This window comes from Pantherophis guttatus, chromosome 7, assembly GCF_059756535.1.
Source record: "Pantherophis guttatus breed Tessera chromosome 7, ASM5975653v1, whole genome shotgun sequence".
NCBI lineage: Eukaryota > Metazoa > Chordata > Lepidosauria > Squamata > Colubridae > Pantherophis > Pantherophis guttatus.
In genome coordinates, this window is record NC_142069.1 from 33,188,960 (window position 1) to 33,215,531 (window position 26,572).

At 37.8% G+C, this 26,572-nt stretch overlaps 1 protein-coding gene across 4 annotated transcripts; it reads right to left on the reverse strand.

The window, feature by feature from the left end:
- Positions 1–2,729: 2,729 nt before the first annotated feature.
- On the reverse strand, positions 2,730–26,352 carry POLDIP3 (DNA polymerase delta interacting protein 3). Of its 4 annotated transcripts, none has more exons than XM_060694595.2 (9): positions 26,195–26,352; positions 24,912–25,299; positions 13,803–13,877; positions 11,757–11,852; positions 6,543–6,725; positions 5,522–5,599; positions 4,376–4,505; positions 3,887–3,953; positions 2,730–3,598 (listed from the first exon to the last, which is right to left on the reverse strand). In XM_060694595.2, exons 1-9 carry the CDS (start codon positions 26,305–26,307, stop codon positions 3,424–3,426), a joined length of 1,305 nt encoding a protein of 434 aa, XP_060550578.1. In that variant the 5' UTR covers positions 26,308–26,352; the 3' UTR covers positions 2,730–3,423. The 4 variants fall into 4 exon arrangements, with proteins under 4 accessions (XP_060550578.1, XP_060550577.1, XP_060550579.1 ...); XM_060694594.2 differs by having other exon boundaries at positions 13,803–13,880; XM_060694596.2 differs by having other exon boundaries at positions 13,803–13,880; positions 25,929–26,346.
- Positions 26,353–26,572: the final 220 nt, after the last annotated feature.

Sequence of the window (26,572 nt, forward strand, 5' to 3'; positions counted from 1 at the left end):
GCATCGCGAGGTTTCTTGGGACCAATCGCTTTCCCGGGAAAATCGAAGGGCGGCTTCGTCCCTGCCATCTGCGCAGCGTTGGGCCGCTGTGTTTGTTAAGCACGTCCGTTTGCCCGGAACGAAATCCCACAGCCCAGGAGGGCCTTTGTTTCCCGAGACCCAGGCCTGCGCGTGAACTGGGTCAGCCATGTGCCGCCCTGTTGCCTTTTTTTTAAGATGAAGGTGATGAGATGGACTAGAGGCGATAAGTGACACAAAGCCCCCTTTTCAAAGCCTGTTTTCACATTCACGGAACGTTCGTAACCGGCGAGGAAAGGGAAGATTCTGGAAACGGAAGATTCGGAGGCGAAAATCACACGCAAAACGAGTTTCCAGGGTTAATTTTGGAACTGAAAACTTCTAGTGAGGCGTCCAGCGTTACGTCTGTTTTCTTAAAGCAGCGTAGAAAGCCCCTCCGTGTGTGTGTGTGAAGCGTCCACGGAGAATTCCTTCGGTTTGATAGGATGGGTATATCGGCATATGGAAGATTTTCCTTTCAAGATGAAGAAAATTTCTGATGACTTCCCAACAATATGGAAGCGACTCCGTCTTGCTATTTTTTTCGGCTGACTTCCCGATATATTCAGGATTTCTGATGGAACTGGTCCCTGTTAACTTAAATCATAAGTTGGTTTGGGGCCTCTAACTAATTGGAGTAAAAGTGTCCCAGTATCCTGACTTTAAACATAATAAAGTTCGTATTGTAATAGAATTGGAAGTTCATTTTAAATCTAAAAAGTTAAAACATCATATATTCTGGGTACTATATCTCATGTAGTTATTTTAATCACCATTCTGATTTCTCAAACAACTTCCATCAAAATCTTCCTGAATATGAAAAGCAGTATCTAAGGGTGAAGCTGATCTGCAAATTTAGAATAAAAATCATTTTAAGAGTTCCTCATCCACAGGAGAGTAATGAACAAGCCGACTTCCTTAACTAGATTTATGCTATCAGCTATTGTTTAGAAGCACTCCCAAAATTAAACATTATAAACTTTGTTTTGTATCTTTAAAAAAAAGAATGTAGAATATTCTCTGTATAATACAGTATTTATTCAGAAACACATCATGTCCTCCGGTTAACCTCTGAAACCAACCCCACTGCTGTTAATGAAGGACAGACACAAGGAATAGCATTTCTGCACAAAAAATACCTGTTCAAAAGTACATTTCCCCAGTAAGAGTAAATATTTTTCCAAAATTAATAATTGAGATTAGCAAATTCCATAGGGAATAGCGATTCATATCCTGAAGTGATATAATTTGACTGACTATTTGAAGAGCAACTACTGAGCATCAGGCTTACAGTGGAATAAGCTGTTACTAGAGGATCTTAGCACAGATGAAAATGTTTAAATCCTGCAGTTAAGAGAACAAAAATCCAATGTCCAAGGAGTTTTCCAGTGCTATTTCACTTTGTTATGGTACTTTTAAAAAAAAAGATTTTCAAAAAATCTTTTAGCAAAAATTTGTACATCAGGTAAAATTGCACATGGAAATAAAATACATCTTAGTTTTAGATAACTTCTTTCACTGCCCACCTTTCTCTATTTTATGACAAATAATTCATTTAAGGTACCCTTGCCACTTTTTCATAGAAATAGTGCTACATGACAGCAGCAGAATCTTATCCAGAGAAAAGGACTTAGGAATACATTTTATACAAATATAACTCCTGAAGAACAAAATGGGTGCTGTTTTCTATTGGTATTTCAAATAACAGAACAACAGAGTTGGAAGTGACCCTGGAGGTCTTCTACTCCAACCCCCCTATTCAAGCAGGAGAATAGTCCTTGACTTACAACGGTTCATTTAGTGACTATGAACGGCATTTTAAAAAGTGACTTATGACCGTTTTTCACATTTACAACCATTCCTGCATCCCCATGATCACATGATCCAAATTCAGATACCCGAGATAGCTGGAGTGTCCCAGTTGAAATGTGATCCCATTTTGCAGCCTTCTGACAAGCAAAGTCAATGGGGAAGCCAGATTCACTTAATAACCATGTTAGTAACTTAACAGCGATTCACTTAACAACTGTGGCATGAAAGATTGTAAAACAGGGCAAATGTCTCACTTAGCAACAGAAATTTTGGGCTCAATTGTGGACATAAGTCAAGGACTATCTGTACCATTTCAGACAGTTGTCCAATCTCTTAAAAACCTACAATGTTGAAGCACCCACAACTTCTGGAGTTTCACTGATTGTTCTGTCAGGAAATTTCTTAGTTCTAGATCGATTGTCTCCTTCATTAGTTACCATCCCTTGTTCTTATTCTGCCTTCAGGTGCTTTGGAGAATAGGTTGACCCCGCTTTTCTTTGTGGCAGCCTCTTAGATACTGGAACACTGTTATTATGTCACCCCTAGTCCTTTTCATATTTGACTTAATCAATTGCAAAGTGATCAGCTGTTTTGTAGCTTGAGAGAAAATTGCATTGAATTAGCTTATGGACAACTGTTTTAGAGCCAACATCTCAGAAAAATTTAAACGTAACAAAATAAAGGCCTGACTTGAATTCTATTGACATCAGGGCTAGGAGGAAGAGGCCTCTACTTGTGATTCTAAAGCACCATGTAAAAACAGCTTACAGTATCATTTTCTATTTTGTGCTGTTTAATTGGGACATACTCTATTTTCCTCTGCAGTATATCAAAAATTGGAAAATAATATAAATACTAGATAATGAAGCTAGGTACTTTACTGGCATTCAAACAAATCCATAGGAAAAGCACTTCTGTGTAACATCCTGAAGATCACAACAATATTCCTCCATCAACATATTAACAACATGAATACATGGCAATGAAAGTAGTGTAGAATATGTTATATACTTAAACATATTCCCACTCCTTCATAATCTCTTCCATTAGTTGCTGCATGGACATTTGCTGCTTCCTTTTTACCAATTTTAGAGTAGCAGACAAGCTATTCTCAATGCCTGGGAGTACAGTATTATATCAAGTCTCTTCCACAGACACAGATATATTGAAATGAAATGTTTATTAGTTGTGTAAAGCAAAAGGGTCACCATTTTTACTAAAAGAATGAAAGTCACAATAGATGTTTATCACACCTTTAACTAGGTGTACTTTTAACTGGCTGGATACTGCAGTGGGGAGGCAGGTATAATAAAGGAAGAGTTATATGGTGATACAGATTTCAGTAGAGAAAGGGGAAATTATTCAATTAGAAATATTGGGACAAAAATTCCAACTATGAAAACGGAACAAACACATTTAGGGGAACACTACTGTACAGGAAAGGTAGCAACTGTAGAAAAACAAAGATTTGAGTGCAGTCCAACACAACAATTGTGTTCCCATGTCTCCCAATTTTCCACACTCAGTTTACTAGTCCACTTTGACTGCTACTTTTCAAAGTTTGATTTTGAACTCTGTAGGCTGCACAGTAGCAGAAGTCCCCGAGGATTTGAAGAGTGCCTTCAAGATGGTGTCAGGATCCACTTCAGCTGGAGGATTTGAAGATGTTCCTGTGCTTGTCCGACGTGGTTCAATTTCTTTCTTCACTGAAGGAGTGTCACTTAATCGACTAGTTACAAGAAATAACATTATATTTAGTCTCCTGACAGAATGTAGACTCAATCAATAGTATTTATTTTTTTATATAATGGAAGAAAAAAGAGGAACAATATTAGAAATGCTAAAAGCTCCAACATTGAGTCATAATCGGAAATGAAATGGTTGCTATCAATTATAATGCTGAACTCAAATAGTTTTTATATTTTCAGGCTGATAACTTATCAGCAAAATTTATTTACATCTTACATTTATATTCTGTCCTTAAAGATCTTTAATTTTATGAACGTAATACACTTACAGCAAAATAGGCTGGTCTGATGTGATGACATTTCCATTAATGAAAAGATTACATTTCATTGGTTGTCCTAGTGAGAAAAAAACATAACATCAAAAAGATGCAATGCTTTAAAGTATTACTATTAGAATCGTTGCTAAGGTTGCACAAATTCTGGAAAATCATAATCTGGATCATATTCATTCTTTCACTTTTTCCTCACTTTATATTCAGTGTCAGAAGCATTGCTTCCATGATTTTTCTCCTCTTGATAAATAAAAAGAAAATTAAGAATTTAGAAATTTAGAAAATTAAGAAAATTTGAGAAATTTGAGAAATTTCTGTTAATTTGAGAAATTCCAACTGCAAAAATCTGTATTCTAAAATCCTAGTAAAATAGAAATCTTTTTTATTGTTTGATTCTTTGCTTTCCTGAAAATGTTTGAAGTATTTTGCAACAAAGCAAGAAAAAAGAAAGAAAAGCTCAACCTTTCATATGAGGTTCATGCTCACCATCCAAACATCTGTTGTTGTATTTCTTATATGCAGTGATGGCATCTTCCTTTTTCACAAACACAACTTCAGCCATCCCGGGGTTCACTAGACGAGCTCGCTTTAGGGCACCACACACACAGAACAATTCCTGAGGAAAAAGTTGTTGTTTTGGAATAAAGAATATAGTATTGCCATAGCTTTAAACAAGACAGGATAGCAGCAAGATACTAGATTTAGATACTACCTAATGCATGTCTCTTCCAGTTTTTGCATTTATGAAGTCTTGTTATCAGTAAATTAAATTTGTGGTAACAAAACATCTAGTAGTGAAGAGTTTCTGCATAATAGCAAATAAAAAGGTCTATGAGTGAGATACTAGAGCATTGCCTGCATGTTATAAATGTTCTAGATTCCTTAGATTTTGAAACTACTGTATACTTATATAGTGTCAAGCTTACAACAAACTGAAGAATTCTAGGCTTTTGTACTTCAGTGTCACACAAATAAAGCTTTTCTTGGAACTATTACATTCCTTCTGGTGTTTAAATCATTGTACACTTGAAATATCTAAGGGATGAAGGAGACCAAGTTAAGTAGGTTACTAGTCAGCTTTTGATAAAAAGTTCTAGTTTTTCAAAAACATGTCCCTTATTACACTGTTTAATGGAAACATTCAGAAAACAGGCTACAGGCACTCCTTGACTTATGACTGTTTATTTAACAACATTTCAAAGTCACAACAACCTTGAAAAAAGTGATTTATGACCTATCCTCACACTTATGACAGTTGCATCAACCTCAAAGTACATGATCACAATTTGGGTGCTTGGCAACCATGTTGCACATACAACCAGTTGCAGCATCATGTGATCATATGACTGCGATTTGTGACTTTCCTTGCCAGTAATAAGCATCAATAAGCATCGACTTATTATCAACAATAAGCATCAACTGGGGAATCTGGATTTGCTTAATAACCACAGGATTTGCTTAATGACCATGTGATTTGCTTAACCATGGTACAAATGGTCATAAAATTGGGTCCAATCACATGGTGATTTGAATTATGACAGCACCAATCTATAATGGAAATTCTGGTCCCAACTGTATTTATAAGTCAAAAATTATCTGTACTCTCAGACTTGAAAAACATACAATACTCACAACAATATCCTCTTCTGTAACACGGGGGTGTAAATTATTCACAGTCATCTTAGTACCCTCTAAAGGACTAAAGGCTGGCTATAATAAAAATAAGGTAAACATCAGCAATAAATAGAGGAAACATCAGTGATGTAATAATGCACAGAAGCAAAGTGAAAAACTAAAGTCTACAGTTAAATTTCTACAATTTCAGAATGCAGGTAGTACTTAATTTACAACCATTTGTTTAGTGACCGAAGTTAAGACGGCATTGAAAAAAGTGATGTATGACTTTTTTCACATGTTCATTGTAGCATCCCCATGGTCACATGATCAGAATTCAGATGTTTGATCATTGGCACGTATTTATGACAGGTGCAGTGCCCTGGAGTCATGTGATGACCTTTTGTGACCTTCTGACAAGCAAAGTCAATGGGGAAGCAAGGTTCACTTAATAACCATGTTACTAACTGAAGAACTGCGATGATTAAGTGATTCACTTAACAATTTTGGCAAAAAGGTCATAAAATGGGACAAAATTCAGTTAATAACCATCTTGCTTAACAACAGCATTTTTGGGATCAATTGTGGTAGTAAGTTGAGGACTACCTGTATTACCCCTAATATCCAACCACCATATAAAGCATATTCAGTCAGCAAAAAGTTATATTGGATTCCACAAATAGCTCATGTTATATATAATTTTACACTTTGGTTGGGGTGGGGGAGAGCCCATTCATAATTGTGAACCACACAGTTATCAGTGGCATAAAGGAAACTGCCATGTCAAAAAATGGAGCAAGACAAAAACTAAATGCAATTTAATTTAATTTAATTTAAACACAATTCAGCATAATTAATATAGTTCTCTGGAATTCTCTAGGAACAGTACCCTGGAGGTGCTTTGGTGACCTCATGTTTGCATCTGTATTTGGGAAAAGGACATAATATATCTGTTCACCTTGTTTTAGACTAAAATTAATTTTAATTTTTTTTTACAATTCTATGGACAGCAAACAAAGACTCCAAACCTTCAACTCACCTCAACCACTGTAGGCTCTTTAGGAGGTTCCTCCTTGGTCACTAAGGTTCTAGACATGTTTGTGAGGGTCTTTGTTCGGATGGGGGAAGACGGAACTGGGGGAGCTGTATATGCATCATTCTGGACAACTTTTGTAAGAGGGACTGTCTTTGACAGAGAAAACTTGTTGCCACTGTGTCCAGCCTAAACAAACAAAACATAAAAAATTAGAAATGCCAGAAGCAATTACTTTTCTTCCAAACACCAAAAGCCAAATAGTATTACATAGCAAGATCTCTCCTGTCAGACAATTTAGCTGCAGGAACAAACTCATGTGGCCAAAAATGGATGAAAGGATGAGATAATCTACCCCCTGGTATCATATTTTGATCTTTGAATTTGATTCTTTCCTCTGGTGTCCTGTAGTTATTCTTACCATTTTATTGTTATTCTTTTATTTGTTTTAATTCTGTTATTTTAATCTTAATATGTAAGCCATCTAGAATTACATCAGCACTTGAGGTGGCATACAAGTAGGTAGGAAGATAGAATAGTAAGCAAACAAAATGACTTAAGTACAGATCACTAATTTTGGTTGAAACCCACAGCCTATTATTTATCACAATAATTCCTTTAAGGCAACCAATACTACTACGGTATAAGTAGGTTTTTTAAAACTATAGCTTCTTTTACCCTGAACAGAATTAAGTGACACATGACTAGTTAGATTGACCATGGACACTGAGACTTCCTTTCATGCTTTTGCTTAACTTTTGAAGGACCTTTGACCATATTTCATAAAATATGATTCTTAAGGTAAATAATTAAAGCATTTGTAGTCTAGTTCAGCAAACAATGATGACTTCCTTTCTGCGCTTTTAACTGATAAAGAGATAAAAATGAAGCAAAATTTTTTAGAGATCATTCTGTAATTGACTAGCAACATACCTTCCATTGTCTTATCAAAATATATTGACTGGGCTCCTGCATGATATTAACTTATAATATAGTTTATTAGTGGCTTTGCACAATGCATGAATCTCAACATGATCAATCATTTATAATATGCACCTTTTCATCATAATAATATGGACTTTCAAGACAACATCAGAAATTATATCCCAGAACTGTGGGATATAGGCCAAGCCTAATTTTTGGGGTGGGGATAAATATACGCCCTCCCCCGAAAATAAGCCCTCCAGCAAGCGCGGCTGTTTTTGCCATGGTTTACGGCCACTTCTGCAGCAGGAGGCCAAGTGATGCGCCCCATGTGCCTTGTGGCGGCCTTCCGAAGGGTACTGTAGCAGCAGCTATCCACAATTTGTTTACCCTTATTTCATCCCGATTGTACTGGGCCACATGGGTCAGGACGAAATAAGGGTTAACAAATTGTGGATAGCTGCTGCTATGGTACCCTTCGGAAGGCTGGCGCGAGGCGCGAGTCTCCTGCTGCAGAAGTAGCTGCGCCCAAGGAGTGCTTTTGGGAGAGAAGGCAAAAGGGAAGCGATCCCTTGCAAACTCCCGCCCTACTCCCGCCTCTCCACCGGGCGACTCCCAGCAGCCCCAAACGCCCAAAGTCCGTGCCTGCCTGGCTCCTTTTTCCACAGTGCCCGGCTCTTTATTGAGGGGGATGAGGGAGAAGCAAGAGGCATGGGGCGAGACAGGGCTCGCTCTTCTTGCCGTCTCTTCTCCCACTCTCATTGGGCATGGCAGGGCTTCCTGTCCCTGCCCAAATTGGATGCAATTTGGGGATGGCAAGTGGGGAGGGATGGGGCTGGGGAGACATGAAATGTGTCTTACCTGCCTTGTAGCTCTGTCGCATGCCTTGCCGTTGTCTGGAGGCAAACACGTTGTAGGGTAAAAGAAACCTCGCGAGTTCAATCAAACTTCTCAAACTCGCGAGAAGTTTGGTTTTACCCTACAATGTGTTTTCCTGCAGACAACGGTGAGACACGCGACAGAGCTACAAGGCAAGTAAGACGCGCGTCTCTTGTCTCCGTGGCCCCACCCCTCCCCACCTGCCATCCCCAAATTGCATCCAATTTGGGTGGGGGGGGAAGCTCTGCCATGCCTGGCGAGAGGGGGAGAAGAGATGGCAAGAAGAGTGAGCCCTGTCTCACTCCATGCCTCTCGCTTCTCCCCCGCTCTACCTGCCATCCCCCTCGAAAAAGAGACAGCGGGAAAGAGCAGAAGCCAGGCTGCTATTACCATTGGGGTGTGTGGAGCACTCTTTCCTGTCTTGCAGCTCCGTCGCGTGTCTCGCCGTTGTCTGCAGGCAAACATATAGGATAAAAAAAAACCTCGCAAGTTCAATCAAACTTCTTGAACTCGCGAGAAATTTGGTTTTACCCTACGTGTTTGCCTGCAGACAACAGCAAGACACGCGACAGAGCTGCAAGGCATATAAGATGTGCATCTCGCGTCTCCCCGGCCCCACATGCCACCCCCCTCAATAAAGAGCCAGGTGCTCTGGAAAAGGGAGCTGGGCGGGCGCAGGATTTTGGTGTCTGGGACTGCCGGGGTTTGCCCGGCAGAGAGGTGGGAGCGGGGCGGGAGTTTGCAGGCGAGGGGGATGGATGGATGGATGGGAAGCGGGCAAATGCCCAGCGAACAGCTGACGAGCGACTGTGTTGTGCTGCTACAGCAGCGCAACACAGCAGAAGCCATGAGGTGGCCACACTCGCTGTCTCCTGTACCCCCAAAATAATAAGACCCCCCCCGATAATAAGGCCAAGCCCTTATTTTGGGGTTCAAAAAAATATAAGTCAGGGTCTTATTTTTGGGGATTTTGATTTTAACAATGGAGACTGACAAAACTAGGTGTGGCGTAGTTAACAAAGACAGGAAGCTGATGCACTACGCTTGGATCAGACATTTTAAAAGTTTTAAAGGGACATACAGAAATTCTTTACTTTGAACTGATGAACCTTGAAATAGAGCACTTTGGACAGAGAAGAAAAGGAAGAAAAGGAAGAATTAAAGTGGATAAATTTAAATGTGACTAACTGAAATGTAAAGTTTAAAAGCCTATGTATATATATGATAAAGTTTAAAAGCCTAAGTATATATGATTTTTGGATAAAAACAGGAAGGGTTGTGAAATAATAAAAATAGAAAATAAGAGGTGGCTATTAAAATAGTGGATGATATCAAGGGGATAAAAATAATGAAGAATATATTTTGAGGCAGGAAAATTTTAAGAAAATGTACTGTTTGATGTAATACGTTTTAATTTTAATTTGCAAACAAATGTTAAACTGACGAATAAGGATTGATTGAACAAAATACAAGATACACAGATGTTAGTGATTAGTCTTGAATTAAGGCAATACAAGTTGGAAATGATGACTATTATGAAATATACTGAGATTTAAATTGAAAGAGCAGGATGGAAAAATGATATAAACAGATAATTATATTACAGTTAAAATGTGTGGGATGGATACCAACTAGATAAGAGTTTGAGACTCGGTGGAAATACGTTGGAAATTAATTCAAAATGCTGGAAACAGCCATACAAATAGGAGGAGAGTTGGAGGAGACTATGCTGGTAATCAGCCAAACAATGGAGGGAGTCAAGGAGGAGACTATGCTGGAAATCAGACCATAAAATGCTGGAAACAGCCAAACAAATAGGAGGAGAGATGGAGGAGACTATGCTGGAAATCAGCCAAACAATGGAGGGAGTTAAGGAGGAGACTATGCTGGAAATCAGCCCACAAAATGCTGGAAACAGTCAAACAAATAGGAGGAGAGCTGGAGGAGATTGAGGAACTATTCTAAAATCAACTAAATAGTTCGTGTTTAACAAGCTGAAAGACAGTTAAATATTAGAGGGAGATATAGTGGAAAATATATTAGAAATTGGAGTAAATAAAATATGCCTTTGAGAGAAACCTGTGTAATATGTAAACTGGGAGAAAAAAAATCTAAAGTAAACTGATTTGAGGATAAGGGTCAAAGGATTAAAATTAGATAAAATATTGTTTTATAAAATATAATAAAAATGGAGTGGTATTGAATTGAAACTAAGAATAAATGGTGATAAAATTGTAAGGTAAACACTTAACAAGAGGTTAGAATATTATAAAAATTATTTTGATATGGTTTATATAAGATATAAGGTAAAGAACAATAAAGATATATTTAGAATTGTTAAGCAGATGTAAAAATGAGTGAAACTGAATTTGAAACTAATTTTGGATAGATATAATGGATTTATATAGATGAAAATGTGAAATTTGAGGTAAAATTGGTTTTTTCTTAAGTTTTGAATTTCTTTTTTATCTTCTTTTTTTTTCTTTTTTTGTTTATTTATAAAAGATGTAATGGAAATTGTGAATTGAGCTTGTGAAAGGAATGTAAGCGTGGTAACCATCTATGACCGGATCAAGATTTTTGCTCTTGAAAGTTATGTTTTTATGTTTAAATTTGAAAAAATAAATAAAAGACAGGGTCTTATTTTTGGGGAAACACAGTATCTTTCACCAGAATGATGAAAAATAGATGTAGTTTGCAATACAATGGAATCTGGACAGATTTCAATTACTAGCTACTGTATTTTTCGGAGTATAAGACGTACCAGAGTATAAGACGCACCTTAGTTTTTGGGGAGGAAAATAAGAAAAAAGCTGACTGGCAGGTGTGGAATAACCCCAATCAGCTGTTCCCAGAGGTGAATTTTAGCAACAGGTTCCTTGGTTGTGAGCTCTGTGCCTTGCTTTTTTTTTGCTTTTTTTTCTGCCTCTGAAACTTCTGAAACTCTGTTTCAGAAAAAACATTTTTTCCTGCCTCTGAAAGTCTCCAAAACAGAGCTTCAGAAAAAAAGCCTCTGAAGCTCTGTTCAGGGGCTTTTTTTCTGAAGGTTCGTTTCTGATGCTTTTTTCAGCCTCTGAAACCTCCGTTTGAGAAGCTGGATGGGGCTACATTCGGAGTATAAGATGCACCCAGATTTTCACTCCCTTTTTTTGGGGAAAAAGGTGCGTCTTATACTCTGAAAAATACGGTAGTTCAAAAGATGAAGAGAGAAATTAATGCCACATTAATTCTATGAGGCTCTACATCTGCCACAGATATAGGTAATTGTCATCTTGTCCTAGAATAGGTGCAAAAAAATGTACAAATTTGAAAGCTGGAATGAGAATGTTCATCCAATATGAATAGAGAGAAAGCATATTTATCGTACATAGGTACAAAGGCAGAAAAGAAAGATGATTACAAAATGCAGATCCTTACTGCATTGTTCAGGAAGCTGTCAGTTGCTGTGATTTTCATCTGTTTGTTGGGAAAGGGAGATACAGTTTCATCATCATCCTCTGTATCGTATAGGCACTAAAACAGAAAATAAATGGATATAATTTTTATAATGGAAATAATTAACTGAATATTTCACATTATAGCTGCAAAATGGATATCTTAAAGAGACAGGATTGTGTTGAAGTAACAACTAACTGCAACAAGTAAGCTGTTATGGACTTTAATTCTACTTCTAGCTATCAAGAATATGCATGTAGTGATCTTTTTAAACTTATACTGTATACGTTAGGGCACAAATTAATCAACCAATTTTTCTGAGTATAATACTTGTCAGAGGTGAAACAGACATGGAGATATCATAATTCTGAAGAAATTTTTGCCGCATATGAAGGCTATTTTAATACACAAATATAAACTTTTCCGTGCATGTATTGCTTACTTACTGAAATGCTTCAAAACTGTTTGATCAGGTAATATCCAAAACTATTTAGAAACCCAGGAAAGCGTGACAATACTTACAGTGAAACAGAAGATGACTCATTTATGCTATAATTCACATTTTAAATGACAAACTGATTATTGTATTAATTGGACTTTTACATTTATGATGTGTAGTTTCTGAAATGGAGATAGGTCATGGAAGAGGAGTGTTTATGAACAGGATTGGAACCCCAATGTGGGCAGGGGAGCAACCTTTTTTCTTCTATTGATTACAAGAAACATTTCATAATTAATATATTGCTCTTACAGATGATTTGCGCTTTCCATTCAATGAAAATAATGTTGAAGGCTGAGCTGCTTCTTACTGTTTTTCCCTTACTATGGTTGCTATGCAACAGTCTGTTCTACATAGTATCCTAAATTCTCAAAAACGAAGGCTTACATTCTCAAAAACAAGTATATTAAATGCAAAGGTATTTATTTACTTGTGGTCAATTCTTTTCAATACTTAACTAAGCATTATTTTGTGAAATGATAGCAGGTAAGCCAAAGAGTAGCTGAGTCAATATCTTCCATTATCTCTTGGCCATTAAGTATCATAATAGTGAAGAATGGCAATATTTAAGAGTCTGATTGAGGCAGTATGGAAAAACTAACTGAATTAGCAGAAGTTATCTTGCTTATATGTTGCAAGCCTTAGGAAAATACAGAGAACTTGCTAAATGTAACTATGAGCTTAATGACCTATGTGCTAGATAATTCCTGTAAAGGAACATATTGCAAGAAGTGTCTACCAAAGATAACAGATGGTGTAAGATAATACCCTACCCACATATGGGAGATGTAGTAAGATAACCAATTATGAAAACTTCTCCTTTCTATGTTATGTTTTGCTCTGATATAACTAGATAAAAGTAACGCCTCAGGTGGGGCTGGGGTTGCAAAATGTATAAAAATCACACCTTGGGCGTAGCCCGGGGTTCAGGATTTGACATGTTAATGCTCTGAACCTTTGCGCAAATTAACCTGTTTCTCCAGTGATGGGATTCAAGTAATTTAACAACCGGTTCTCTGCCCTAATGATTTCTTCCAGCAACCAGTTTGCCAAACTGCTCAGAAAGTTAACAACCGGTTCTCCCGAAGTGGTGCGAACTGGCTGAATCCCACCACTGGCCCTCTCCAACCCTTCGTGGTCTTGTGTCCTGAATTGGTAACAGGATTTGCTGCAACATATGGTACTTATAGCCAACCCCTATCCCAGGGAACTCTGGGCAAGAAATATTTCAGTGTGGAAGTTATCATACAGAAAGCTTGTCATTTCACCCATATCCCATCAATCTCATGAAGAGAGGGAACTTTTGCCAGACCTCTTGATGAGTCGATTGGAGCAGAAGATTTGGCTCTGCTGAGCCATTTCCTGATGTGTCCTAACACTGCAAAACTAAAGATACCATACAGCTGAGATGCACAGATCTATACAGAATAACTCCAAAGCAGATGCTTCCAATGATTTGTCAACATTGTACACGTAGTAGCAAAATGTATAAAAATAGGTTGAACTGATAGTTACGTAAAGACACGCACCTGTTTGTGAGTATGATTATTCACAATGTTGACCTTCATACCTGCAGAATGAGCATGTGATGGAATTGTAGCTTTCTGCTGTTATTGGGGTAGGAGAAGAGGAAAAAGATAAAATCAGCAAAGGATATATCAACTTCTGGAGTTAATTCAAGGAAGATTACAAAAATGTGAATTGTTAATTCTTTAGTGCTTCTAATAACAGACCAATTACTTCTTTACCAAATTTTTGAAGCATTATTAAAATGCATTATTCTACTATCTCCTCCACTAACTGTAATAAAAGGCTTTTAAATGTGATCTAGAAATTAAGCAAATAATGTTGTACTATTAAAAAGGAAAGCATAATTGCAGCAATTGCTTTGTCCCATAATTGTGTTCTGCTTCCAAACTTTTTGTAAAGGTTCCCAGAGAAGGCTCAATGCTTTATAGAATCATTACCCCAGCTTTCTCTGACTTTTATTCAGATATTTGGAATCAGCCTGGTTTCATTTGTGAGATATGATAACAAAACTCTGGAAAAATCACTGTACATTTTACTTCTAACTCAATGGTATCAGACTGATTATTAAAAATAATTGCTTGGTTTTTAAAACAAATTCTACAGTCAGAACTCAATTTATTTACCATGATCTATCAGCCTCTGTGGAGCAGGCTGTTGCTTCTGCGCTAAAATGGAACTTAAAAAGCAATTTGTTTGACTCCACATTTTTAAGTTGATAATTTCTGGATTACAAGTGAACAAAGAAGGAAGAATTAGATGACATTTTAACATGTTGTAGAGTGCCCTAAGCTTGATTATCTGGCACAGAGACAAAGAAGATTGGGATGCTTCTAGCATAAAACTGGAGAAGAAAGACACAAGTGCTAAACTAATCCCTTCTTCTGCTGATAGCAGGTGAGATGGCATGATACCTCTGGGAAGTTAAGATACCTCTCCAAGCATTTCGATATGTATGTATATGCATATGCTATCAGCTCTGTGTACAATATACCACAGTTTCTCTGGGAAAACTGAAAATTACTGAACAATATAGCTTGTGAGCCAGATGGCAGGCTGATGCATTTGTTTCAACCTGCTATCTTCATGAGTAGTACAATACTCAATATTTACAGAATATCTTTTCTGCTTCAAGAGATAGTCTAGCGTCCCTTTTCTCTTTTATGGTGTGCTTAGTGAAGTAAACAGAACCATCAAGTGGCATCTTATCTCAAACTCATAAAAAAAATGCCTCATTGAGTGATAGCACCCAGGCAACCTTGGCTGGTTGTAGGAACTAAACAGAGTTGATTGTGATCAAAGTTGTCAAAGAAAAAAAATCTGGGAAATGCAAAACTATCAGCTAGGTTTTTACAAAGACATGTTACTTCCATATACTGCCAAAAAACCTGCATAGCGGCAATCACCAGAAGCCTAGTTCAACTCAAGGAATCTTAATTTTTTTTTTAAAAAAAAATAAAGCACAGCTTTGTTTACACAAGATACAACATAAATCAATGCTTTATATAAATTTTCATATAACCATAAGGGTATGAACTCGGACTTCCGGTTGGTGAATCCCAGCGAAATGGCGCTGTGACAGCGATCGCTGCTTGCAGTGCCACTTTTTTGTTGCGTTTTGGGGTCCCTTCGAGGCGTGGGAGCTTGGAGAGCTCCGCGGACGATAGCGGGGTGTCAGCAGGCAGAGCGGTGAGGAGCAAGCACTCTCTGCTGGACCGACTACCGCTGTCAAACTAACGCGGCGCGTCTGCTTTAAATGGCAGACTTGAAGCTGTGATAGCCAACAAAAGACAGGAAGCAAGAAGATTTCGGTGAAGTTGGTGCCTATTATCATTCGTATTACTCTCCCTTAAACACGCTCGGAGTGAGTTCAATTGGATTGTGCTGGCTGCGTCTGATAAGAAGGATCCTGGAAGGAATTGGCGGCGATTGTGAGGTTGGAGGAGATTGGTGGGAGATGAAATCGCAGACGTGCTGGTGAGACTGAGGACATTTTTAGAAAGGGAGACGGAGCCTTCAGTGGATTGGATTGATACTTTGTTTCGAGCAAACAAACTTTGGAAAGTTAAGAGTGTGGAATAGACAAATTGAATAAAGGAACTGGATTTTGGAAGTGCGGTAGCTGTCAGGACTAACAATAAGATTGTCTCGAGCTGAGAGACTGAGGAGCACTTGGGGAAGATAACGTGGCTGATGAAATCTGAATGACAATGCAAATGGAGAGTGATTGAACTTAAGAGCAACGCGAAGCAGATCACACAGCAAAGCGTGCCTGCTGCATCATTGTAAAAGAATTTTTTTTTATATTTTTTGGTTGCTTTTCCCTTCTGCTCTTTTATGACTGAGAGAAGTTATTGAGCAATTAATCAACTAATCAATTAATTAATCAACGAGTTGGGCAAATAACAACAACAAGGAAAAAAAACATTAGAAAATTTATATATCTATAAGTATATATCTATATTAATATTATATATATTACATATTCCATTTTAGATAATCTAAATTAATTGTGAACTTATTTAAAATTTATTAAGTACTTTTTAGATTTTTTATTAAGGAATTTATATACGCTATAATCTTTTATATTCTATAATTGGATTTTTCCCTTTCTTCTTCTCCTTTCTTCTTTCAATTATTGATTCTTAATTTTGATTAGCTCTTTATAACTTAAAATATTGAATATTGAATATTGAGATTGCATAATTAATTATTTATATGTGTACTTAGATTGCTCAAGAGATATTAGAAAGTCACCAGTGCTTAAGTGTTAAATAAGAGTAGGTAAAGATAATTTGCTTAAGTAGTGGTAGCAGGTGAGAGGGTTATCTTAGTTCAAATTAGTTTAATTATTAATTGATCAATAAGCGACTTATTACAAGATAGGTTTGTGCAATAGATAAAAATTTGAATTATTGATTTATTGTATTACTAAACAATATTGAATAGTGGAACGGAAGGGAACGATTTAATATAAATTCATTTGATAGAGGCAGTTAAATATTGGTGGATGACAATTTGGAAAAACATTGAAAATATAATAAGAAAACAGAAAAAGATATTAAAAGAGATGAGCTTCTCATCCACGGTGACAAAAACAGGAAAGAAAACATCCTCAAATCCCACGATCACAACGACATCACCTGCTACACAGAAATTGACTGAAGGTTTCTCTAAAATGGAGAAATCAGGAATGCTACCCACAATGCAAGCAATGCAATCAACATTGACAGCAATACAGGACACGATGATTATGTTACAAGAAAAAATGTCTAGTAATCATACTGAATTGAAGACAGATATTAGGGCATTAGATCAAAAAATGATTGGTATACAGGAATCGATACAAACTAATACACAGAAGATTAAAAAGATGGAAGTTAAAATGGAACAACAGGAAAAAAATTTAGATACGGTTGACCAAAAACTGATGGAACAGAACAGGGAATTGGCAGACTCAATTACCCAATTGGAAATGGATCGAGCCTCCTTCTATCTCCGTTTCCAAAACATTGCGGAAGATAAGGAAGAAGATCTGTGCCAGGTGATGGCAGAATTAATTGCTGGGGTGTTGCAACAAGATAAATTGGATATTATAAAGGAAATTGACGAGGCGTACAGGGTCCAGACAAATTATGCACGAAGAAACAAATTGCCAAGGGAGGTGCATATAAGATTCGCAAGGAAGAAGGTAAAGGATAGTCTCTATAGTGTGGCAAGAGATGAGCCAATCATGTATAAGGGAAAGGAGGTGATCATACTTAAACAAATCCCAAGGAGGGTAAGGGAGATAAGGAGAGATTATAGGTTTTTGGCTACTCAATTAAACAAAAGGAATATTCTCTTCAGGTGGATCTTACCAGAAGGCATGTGGATCACATGGCAAGGGAATAAAGTTAAGATAGATAGCTTAGTAGCAGCTCAAGAGTTCCTGGATCAATTACGAGCGTCTGAAGAGGATCAAAGTAGTAAAGAGGAGTTAGAGGTGGAAACATCGAAAGAAGAAGTAACCCAGCAGATAAGAGAGAAAGAAGGGATATCGAAGGAAAAGGAGGAGGAAGATAAGGATAGTAAGGAGACAAAGAAAGACCAAAGTCCACAAAGAGTCACACGTGCCAAGAAGTATTAGGATAGTATACAAAAATTAAGAGATGGATGATTGGAAATTGATATCGGTTAACGTAAATGGCCTAAACGATAACAAAAAGAGGAAATTTTTTTTTACAAAATTAGCTAAACAAAATATGGATATAGTGTGTCTTCAAGAGGTCCATATTAAAAAGGAAAATCAAAAATATTTGGAATATAAGAAATTGGGGAATCTTTATGCATCCCTAGCTGATAAAAAGAAAAGGGGAGTAGCATTGTACATCAAGAAGGAAATAAAAGCCGAACTAAAATATGCAGACCCGAAGGGAAGGGTATTAATGGTGGAAGTTAAAAGAGGCAACTGTCCAATCTTATTAATAGCAATTTATGCCCCGAATGAAAACCTAGGAGACTTTTATAAAAAATTAGGAGAGAGATTAAGCATGATGGATAAGAGCAAGATTTGCATAATTGGCGATTTTAATGGGGTAATAGATTCAAATAGAGATTATAAGGGGACCAAAGGTAAAAAGAAAAAGAGGAAAAATTTACCAAAACCATTCTTTGATATGGTAGAAGAATTCAATCTAGTGGATATTTGGCGGGTTCTGCACCCATATCAGAGGCAGTATACATATTATTCTAATCCTAAGAAATCTTGGTCTAGGATTGATATGATGTGGATAAGCAGAGATATAGGGTTAGATATTAAGTCAACAGAAATCATGCCCAACATTTGGGCAGACCATAATCCATTAGAGGTTAAATGGGAATGTACGCACAAGAGAAGAAATACAAGATGGAGATTAAATAATCAATTTCTAAAGGACAAGCAAAATGTTGAGAAAGTAAAAAAAGAATTAAATTTATTTTTTGAAGTAAATGAAAAGCAGGCAACATCTCGAAGTATCATATGGGATACAATGAAAGCGTACGTAAGAGGACTAGCAATATCGTATAGTGCACACAGGAATAAGGAAAGAAGAGAGAGGCAGAAGGCACTGATAGAAGAATTAGGGAAAGCCGAGAGGGAACTACAACATAAACCAGATAATAAGGATGTTAAAGAAAATTGGATGGTTATACGGCACAAATTAAACGTAATAGACCAAGAGGAATTGGCGTACAAAATGAAACGAACCAAACAATATTATTTTGAAAATGCAAACAAACCGGGCAGGTGGCTGTCCTATAGGTTAAAAAAAGAAAAAGAGAAAGGCATAATTCATCAATTGGAAGACCCGGAAGGCCACCTCAACAATAAACAGGAAGATAAATTGGAGATTGCCCGAGAGTATTATGCGGCTCTGTATGCGGAAGAACAAATTCCTAATGAAAAGGTGGTCCAATACTTGTCAAAAGAAAGTCTTCCAAAAATCGGGGAAGAGGATAAAGAAATACTTAATAAAGAAATAACGATGACAGAATTAAGAATGGTAATATCAAAACTTAAAAAGAATAAATCCCCAGGCCCAGATGGACTTCCAGGGGAATTTTATAAAAATTCGGATTTGGGAGAAATTTTGTTACCAAAGTTGTTAGAAATTTATAATGAGGCCCTAACAGAATCCAAAATTCCAGAATCATGGAGAGAGGCGTATATTACTCTCCTCCAAAAAGAAGGAGAAGACCCAAAATTAATTAAAAATTACAGACCGATATCCCTCCTGAATACGGACTACAAAATCTATATGGGTATTTTAGCAGGAAGGCTAAAAATAATTTTGAATAAATTAATACACAGTGACCAAAATGGATTCCTCCCTGGGAGGCAAATCAGGAATAATACAAGGATGATAATAGACATATTGGAATACTATGAGGAACACCCGAACAAAGAAATGGCATTGGTCTTTGTCGACGCCCAAAAGGCATTTGACAATCTTAATTGGCAATTTATGAAACAACAAATTATCCAAATGGAATTCGGATCAAATTTTGTCAATACGATATCCACAATCTATCAAAAACAAAAGGCTAATATATTACTGAATGGAGAACTAACTAAGGCTTTTCAAATTAGAAAAGGGGTCCGACAAGGGTGCCCTCTATCCCCACTTCTATTTATCTTAGCACTAGAAGTATTCTTGAGAAAGATTAGGAACAATAATGAAATAAAGGGTCTGACAATCAGAAAAGAGATATATAAGACACAGGCATTTGCAGATGATGTGGTATTAATCATGGAAGAACCATTAGAATCAGGCACTAAAATTCTGGAAGAATTGGGCAATTACGGGGAGGTAGCAGGCCTTAAATTAAATAAATCCAAAACTAAATTATTAACAAAAAATATGACGGAGGCAAGGAAAAAAGTACTGGAAGAAACAATGGAGATCCAAATCGCCAAGAAGGTAAAATACCTGGGGGTCTGGATTTCATCAAGGTGCTCGGCCCTCAGAGAGGATAATTATTTACCATTGATTAGAAATATTAAACAGGATCTGGAAAAGTGGGGAAGACTACAGATATCATTATTAGGCAGAATCGCGGCAATAAAAATGAGCATATTACCCAAGTTATTGTATCTATTCCGAACGGTCCCTGTTAAATTAGATAAAAAATTCTTTCTGGAGCTCAATAGCATCATCAGGAAATTTATTTGGGAGGGAAAGAAACCAAGGATAGCGATTAGGAATTTACAGGACAAGAAGGAAAGAGGGGGTTTCGGATTACCTAAATGGGAGTTATATCAAAAAGCTGCAAACCTAGTATGGCTGAAAGAATGGGCAACCCTAAGAAATAAAAGACTGTTAACTCTAGAAGGGTATGATCTCCAGAAGGGGTGGCATGCATATCTCTGGGATACTGGGAAGAAGATAAAAACTTACTTCCATAGACATAAAATAAGGGAGATCTTGATACAAATATGGGGAGAGATGAGACAGAAGCACTATAGGAAAATTCCGAGATGGCTTTCCACCATGGAGGCTATAATATATCCAAATGTATTAGAAATGGGTAAAACGTTCAGATACAATGAATTATTAGATGGGGGAGGGAACCTTAAAACAAGGGAAGAATTGATGGAACAAGGTATTTCTATAGACTGGTGGCCATATAACCAAATTAAATCCAGATATAAAAAAGATAAGGAGGAATTCGGCATTGAAATGAGCATAAATGGATTTGATAAGATATGGATGGGTACGGACGACAAAATTTTAGCTAAATTATATAATTATTTATTGGAGTATGATATGGCAGAGAAAGTAGTTAAAGAACCGATGTTAGCATGGGCCAAAAATATAGGACAGAATATAAATTTGAACGAATGGGATTCAATATGGAATAACAACCTTAAAATGACAAAGGCGACGGCTTATAAGGAAAACCAATACAAGCTGTTTTATAGATGGCATATGGCCCCAGCCAGGATAGCGAAGATCTACCCCAATTCGAGCCCTAAATGTTGGAAATGTGACCATCAGCAGGGTACTTTTTATCATTGCTGGTGGACATGTAATCAGGCACAAAAATTCTGGAGGATGATATGGGTATGGATTAGAGAAATAATAAAAGAAAATTTTGATTTTGACCCAAAAGCTTTTCTCCTGGGAATTTTGAAAACTGAATATGCAAAAAAGAAAAAGTATTTAATTATACATATTCTGACAGCCGCTAGAATTTCCTTTGCCCAGTATTGGAAAGAAAAACAAATACCACCTCAAGAACATGTTATTGGAAAAATATTGGAGTGCGCCGAAATGAACAAATTGACTTCAGAAATTAATGACAGAGAAGATTCAGAATTTTATAGCGTGTGGGACATGTGGTACGAATGGATGGGGGAAAGAAATAAAGAAGGTAATAGAGATTAAATTTTAACTAATTAACAAAATCTATATGAATAGTATTAGATTTAGTCTTAGGGAGTTGAGCACTATTATTTTTAAATGTTTGAAATTAAATCTAGCTCCAAGAAACAATATCAACAAAAGACAAGCAATAATGTATGCAGATGTATATATGTATATAACTGCACCAATGAACCGAAAATGTACCGATTGTATTACTATATGTTATAATAAAATCAAATTCAAAAAAAAAAAAAAAAGGGTATGAACTCGATGCTCTCTAGATATTGCTCATACTGTCTTGATAAGAATTAACCCTATACAGCACCAATTTGTTCCTCTTGCTGAAATTTATACAAGAGGATAACACAGCAGAGATTACAAATTTGTCATATAAATAATGCAGTTCTATATAATTCATATTAAGTTCTTAGATATAGATAAAATACACTGCTCAAAAAAATAAAGGGAACACAAGCAGAAGACATCCGAGATCTGAATGAATGAAATAGCCTTATTAAATACTTTGTTCGTTACATATAGTAGTTTTGTGTTCCCTTTAGTTGTTTGAGCAGTGTATAAACTACTGTATGTAAAGAACAAAGTATTTAATAAGGCTATTTCATTCATTCAGATCTCGGATGTCTTCTGCTTGTGTTCCCTTTATTTTTTTGAGCAGTATAAATATCTATATCTATTATAAACTTAACTGCGGTAGTATTCCCCATACACTTGGAACACTGCATTAAGAAAAATATTATTTTACTATAGTGAATTGACTCTGAAAGAGGAAGTTCCTCATATTTGATCTGGAGAAAAGTTGTCTTACATGCATTGATTTCTCCTATTATTACAAAAATGTTGTCACTTTATGTTCAGAATATTGGAGAATGTCATCCTCACTCATCTGTTAAGAAAACAACCTCCTCAACAGTTGACGCAGATGCAATTTACAAAATACTGATGTCCTGGTCTTAAGTAGTTGAGAGATAAATCGGGATCTCATCTAAAAGCAATCCACTGCTGAGGCTTCTGTGATCTTATTTTATTCTTTTTTAATAAATCTGGAGCTGTTTCAGTCTGGCTTCAAGACAGGGTATAGTACAGAGAGTGTTGGACACACTTGCTGATGACCTCTGGCAGAACCAAGATAGGAGTGGCGTCTCCGTCCTTGTGCTCCTTAATCTCTCAGTAGCTTTTGAATTTGTTGGCCATAGTATCCTTCTGGACTGTGGGGATCAGAAGTGGGAGGCACTGGGCTCCAGTCATTCACTCCTTCTTCAGGCTGGTTCTAATTGGGGGGCAGAGGGGGGATGCCTTATGGTTCAATAATCCCCTTCCTCCTGTTCAACATTCCCCATCTGCTACCAGTTCAGGGTGCAATTATTTATTTGAACCCCAAATGGCACAGGTGAAGTTGTCAAAGTCTTGACTCCTTGTCTGGAGACTGTCTGGCTCTGAATGGGACAGAATAGACTTTGACTCAATCCTAATAGATTGAGTAGTTGTGGCGGTTTGGACTCTCTAAGTCAGGGGTCTGCAATCTTAAACATACAAAGAGCCATTTGGACCTGTTTCCCACAGAAAACAAAACACCGGGAGCCACAAAACCTGGGTGGGCGTGACCAACTCATGATGTCACTCACTCCCACCCAGCCACATGACCCTCCCCAGCCACGCCTACCAAGGTTTTGTGGCTCCCGGTATTTTCTTTTCTGTGGGAAACAGGTATCTCTCTCCCTCTCATCTCTCTCTTTCTCCCTGTGTCTCTCTCATATCTCTTTCTCCCTCTCTTTCTCTTTCTCTCTCTCATCTCTCTCTCTCTCTCACATGTGTGTGTGTGTGTGCACGCGCGTTCCCTCTTGAACCATTTCCAAAAACAGGTGAGGGTTGTTGTCTTTTTCCCTGATGTTGTTCTTTCTTCTTCTTTGGGTGCTTTTTACCATATGATTTAAATCAAGAGTCATTTCAGGTTCCCAGATAAATGAAGCTCTTTCATCCCCCTGCTATGGCTTCTTGTCAGCTGAACCCATCACTGGTTGCCCCGCCCTTCACCCTCCCCTCCCAGTCACTCCTTGCCTGCCCTTAGAAGGTAAGGGCGGCGGCGGCGGCGGATGGAGACTTGCTCCATATTCCAGAGTGGGAGAGAAGCGCCCCTGTACTTGTCTCTTCTTCCGGCCCTTGTTGGTGCTGCATGCACCTCGGTCGCTCGGGGAGACGCACAACTTTCTCTCTGCCCCGAGACATTGGCCCTTGGATGGAGATATACTTTCCCAGTCAAAACTAGTAGGCAACTTAGGGGTTCTTGTGAAATTGCAGCTACTGCTCAAAGAGCAGGAAGCAGTTGTGGCCAGGAGGTCCGATGCACAAGCACATCTTGTATGCCAGTTGTGTCCTTTCCTTGATTAGGAGACCCTTCAGACAATCATTCATGCCCTGGTTTCCTCAAGCTTTGATTACTGCAATATGTTTTATGTGGGGTTGTCCCTGGGACCAAATGGAAGCTATAGATGGTTCAAAATGCAGTGGCACAAGCAGTAATAAGTGCATCTTGATGTACCCATGTGACACCATTGCAAGCAAGCTGCATTGGCTGTCAGTTGGCTTGAGAATGCAATTCAAGGCTCTGTTATTAATAGTAAATCCCTGTATGGCAAAAGTCCTGGATACCTAGATGACTATTATCTTCAATAATTTCTACCTGCCAAGTATCTCCAGTAGAATGGGTGCACTCCAGGTCCCCTCCATTAAATTTTGCCATGTTGTGGGATCTAGGAAGTGTGCCATTTCTATGGTGGCCTCCACAGTCTGGAATAGCATCCACCCAGAGATAAGGAATTATTTCTTGTAGAGTTGCACAAAGGATTGACAACCTGGCTCTGGTCCCTGGATTTATGTTTGCCATTGTTTAATAGCCCCCTATTTTGTTTTGTGGGTTAGCAATGTTTCAGTTTGAGCTGCCTATTAATTTTGTTTCTCATTTTTTTGTTTTATATACCAGCCAAGTCTACTGGAGTTGGATGGCCAATAAATTTGAATGAATGAATGAATGAATGAATGAATGAATGAATGAATGAAATCTTGTTATAAAGAATTGTGAGAGTTGAAATGAACTGTCAAGAGTTTGACATAAATTGCATTGTTACTTTTGCCAATATTTTTCTTTGAAAAGCATAGTCATTTCTCCTGAAACCAGAAAAAAAAAGTGAATTAGCAATAACTTACTTGTATTGTTTTTGTGATCTTTACAGCAGGAGATACTGTTTCCACAATGGTGTTCATGGTGGCTGCAACTGGCGCACTTCTTTTCAAACTAATTTTCTCTCTAGCATCAATAACTTTGGTCACCTTTTCTACACTCTGTTGTTTTCGGGAATTTAGCATCTCTCGGGCATCTTGAACTTTCCCTTTGATTTTGAACCTTGCGTCTTTCTGAAGCAGTTTCTCCCTGGCATCTTTCACACCAATTTTGTGCCTAGCATCAGTAATGCCAATCTTTTGACGTGCATCAAATGTCTGCTGAAAACCGACACTGGGTGATGATCTGTTTAAAAAGGTTTGTTGGTTTCCAATTCGAGATCTAATGCCTCCAAAGACTGGCCTCATGTTCAATCTGAAAGAGAAATGCCACAGATTAACTAAAGCTTTTCAATTAAAAAAACCAACACACAAATACTTCCAATTCATCATAGGAGGTTTGAATCGATAACAGATTTATAGTTCTTAATGAAAACGTACCATGTTGGTTTTGCCCATAATTCCAAGAAGTCTCTGAAACTGGTTTACAGTGTAAATGATATAGCCTATGTGCATCTTTTCCAGAGATGCACTTTTTAGATCAGAGGTCTTCAAACTTGGCAGCTTTAAGACTTGTGGACTTCAACTCCCAGAATTCTCCAGCCAGCTATGCTTAGCTGTGCTGGCTGGAGAATTCTGGGAGTTGAAGTCCACAAGTCTTAAAGCTGCCAAGTTTGAAGACCTCTGTTGTAGATAATATGACAGTAAAATGTTTTCAGACACCTCTACACACTTTTTGCATTACATAGAACCAAGAGCCCCAGTACACCAAAAAAAAAAAAAAAACAACCCCAGAACAAAACAAAACGGAAGAAAATCAGGTCATTCTGCAGGATTTAAAGATGGGGATAAGGGAAGCCACTTCTTGAGACGGGGGGAGGGCGGGACTGCTGGATACACTGGGGCTGGCGGGGACCCTTGAAAAGCTTCCTACTCAGCCCTCACCTACAGCATGTTGCTTCTGCTCCCCGCGTCCCGTGCCTTCCTGCCACCCGACACCCCCGCACTGCTCACAGTGGGTCAACAGAACCGAACTCTCTAGGAGGTTACGACTGACAAAACGATAAGCCAATCAGAAGACAGGATGTCGTTCTGGGCGGGCCTTCTCTCCCGGACACAGGACGGATCTTTTCTGCGTGCTACGATGGGGAGCGGGCCGCCAGGTTCCATCCTCGTAGTTTCTCTGCAGACTAATGGTTCTTTCCACTCACCTCCCTTTTGTATTGACACTGACGCCGCGCTTCTTGATCAGTTCATCCAAAGATAAATCCGCCATATTTTCTTTAGGCCCGGAGAAAAGTCGCAGCGACCGACTCCCGGACATGAGATGTAACTACTTCCGGTCTCACGCTTACACCCGTTTGTCTCAGCTTCTCGCGGCTTTAGACAAATCACGCGTAATAAAGAATTGGAGATTTTGCGGAGGCTACTTTCCCATAACCCAAAGCGACAAAAGTTTAATTTGCATGTATGAAATGAGATATTAGATGCATATTTTTTCCAGATTATAAAATATTTTTCTTATATTAGCGAGCCGGTGGTTACATAATAGAAATTTAAATGGTTAGAGTCGTTTTTATTTTGTCTTA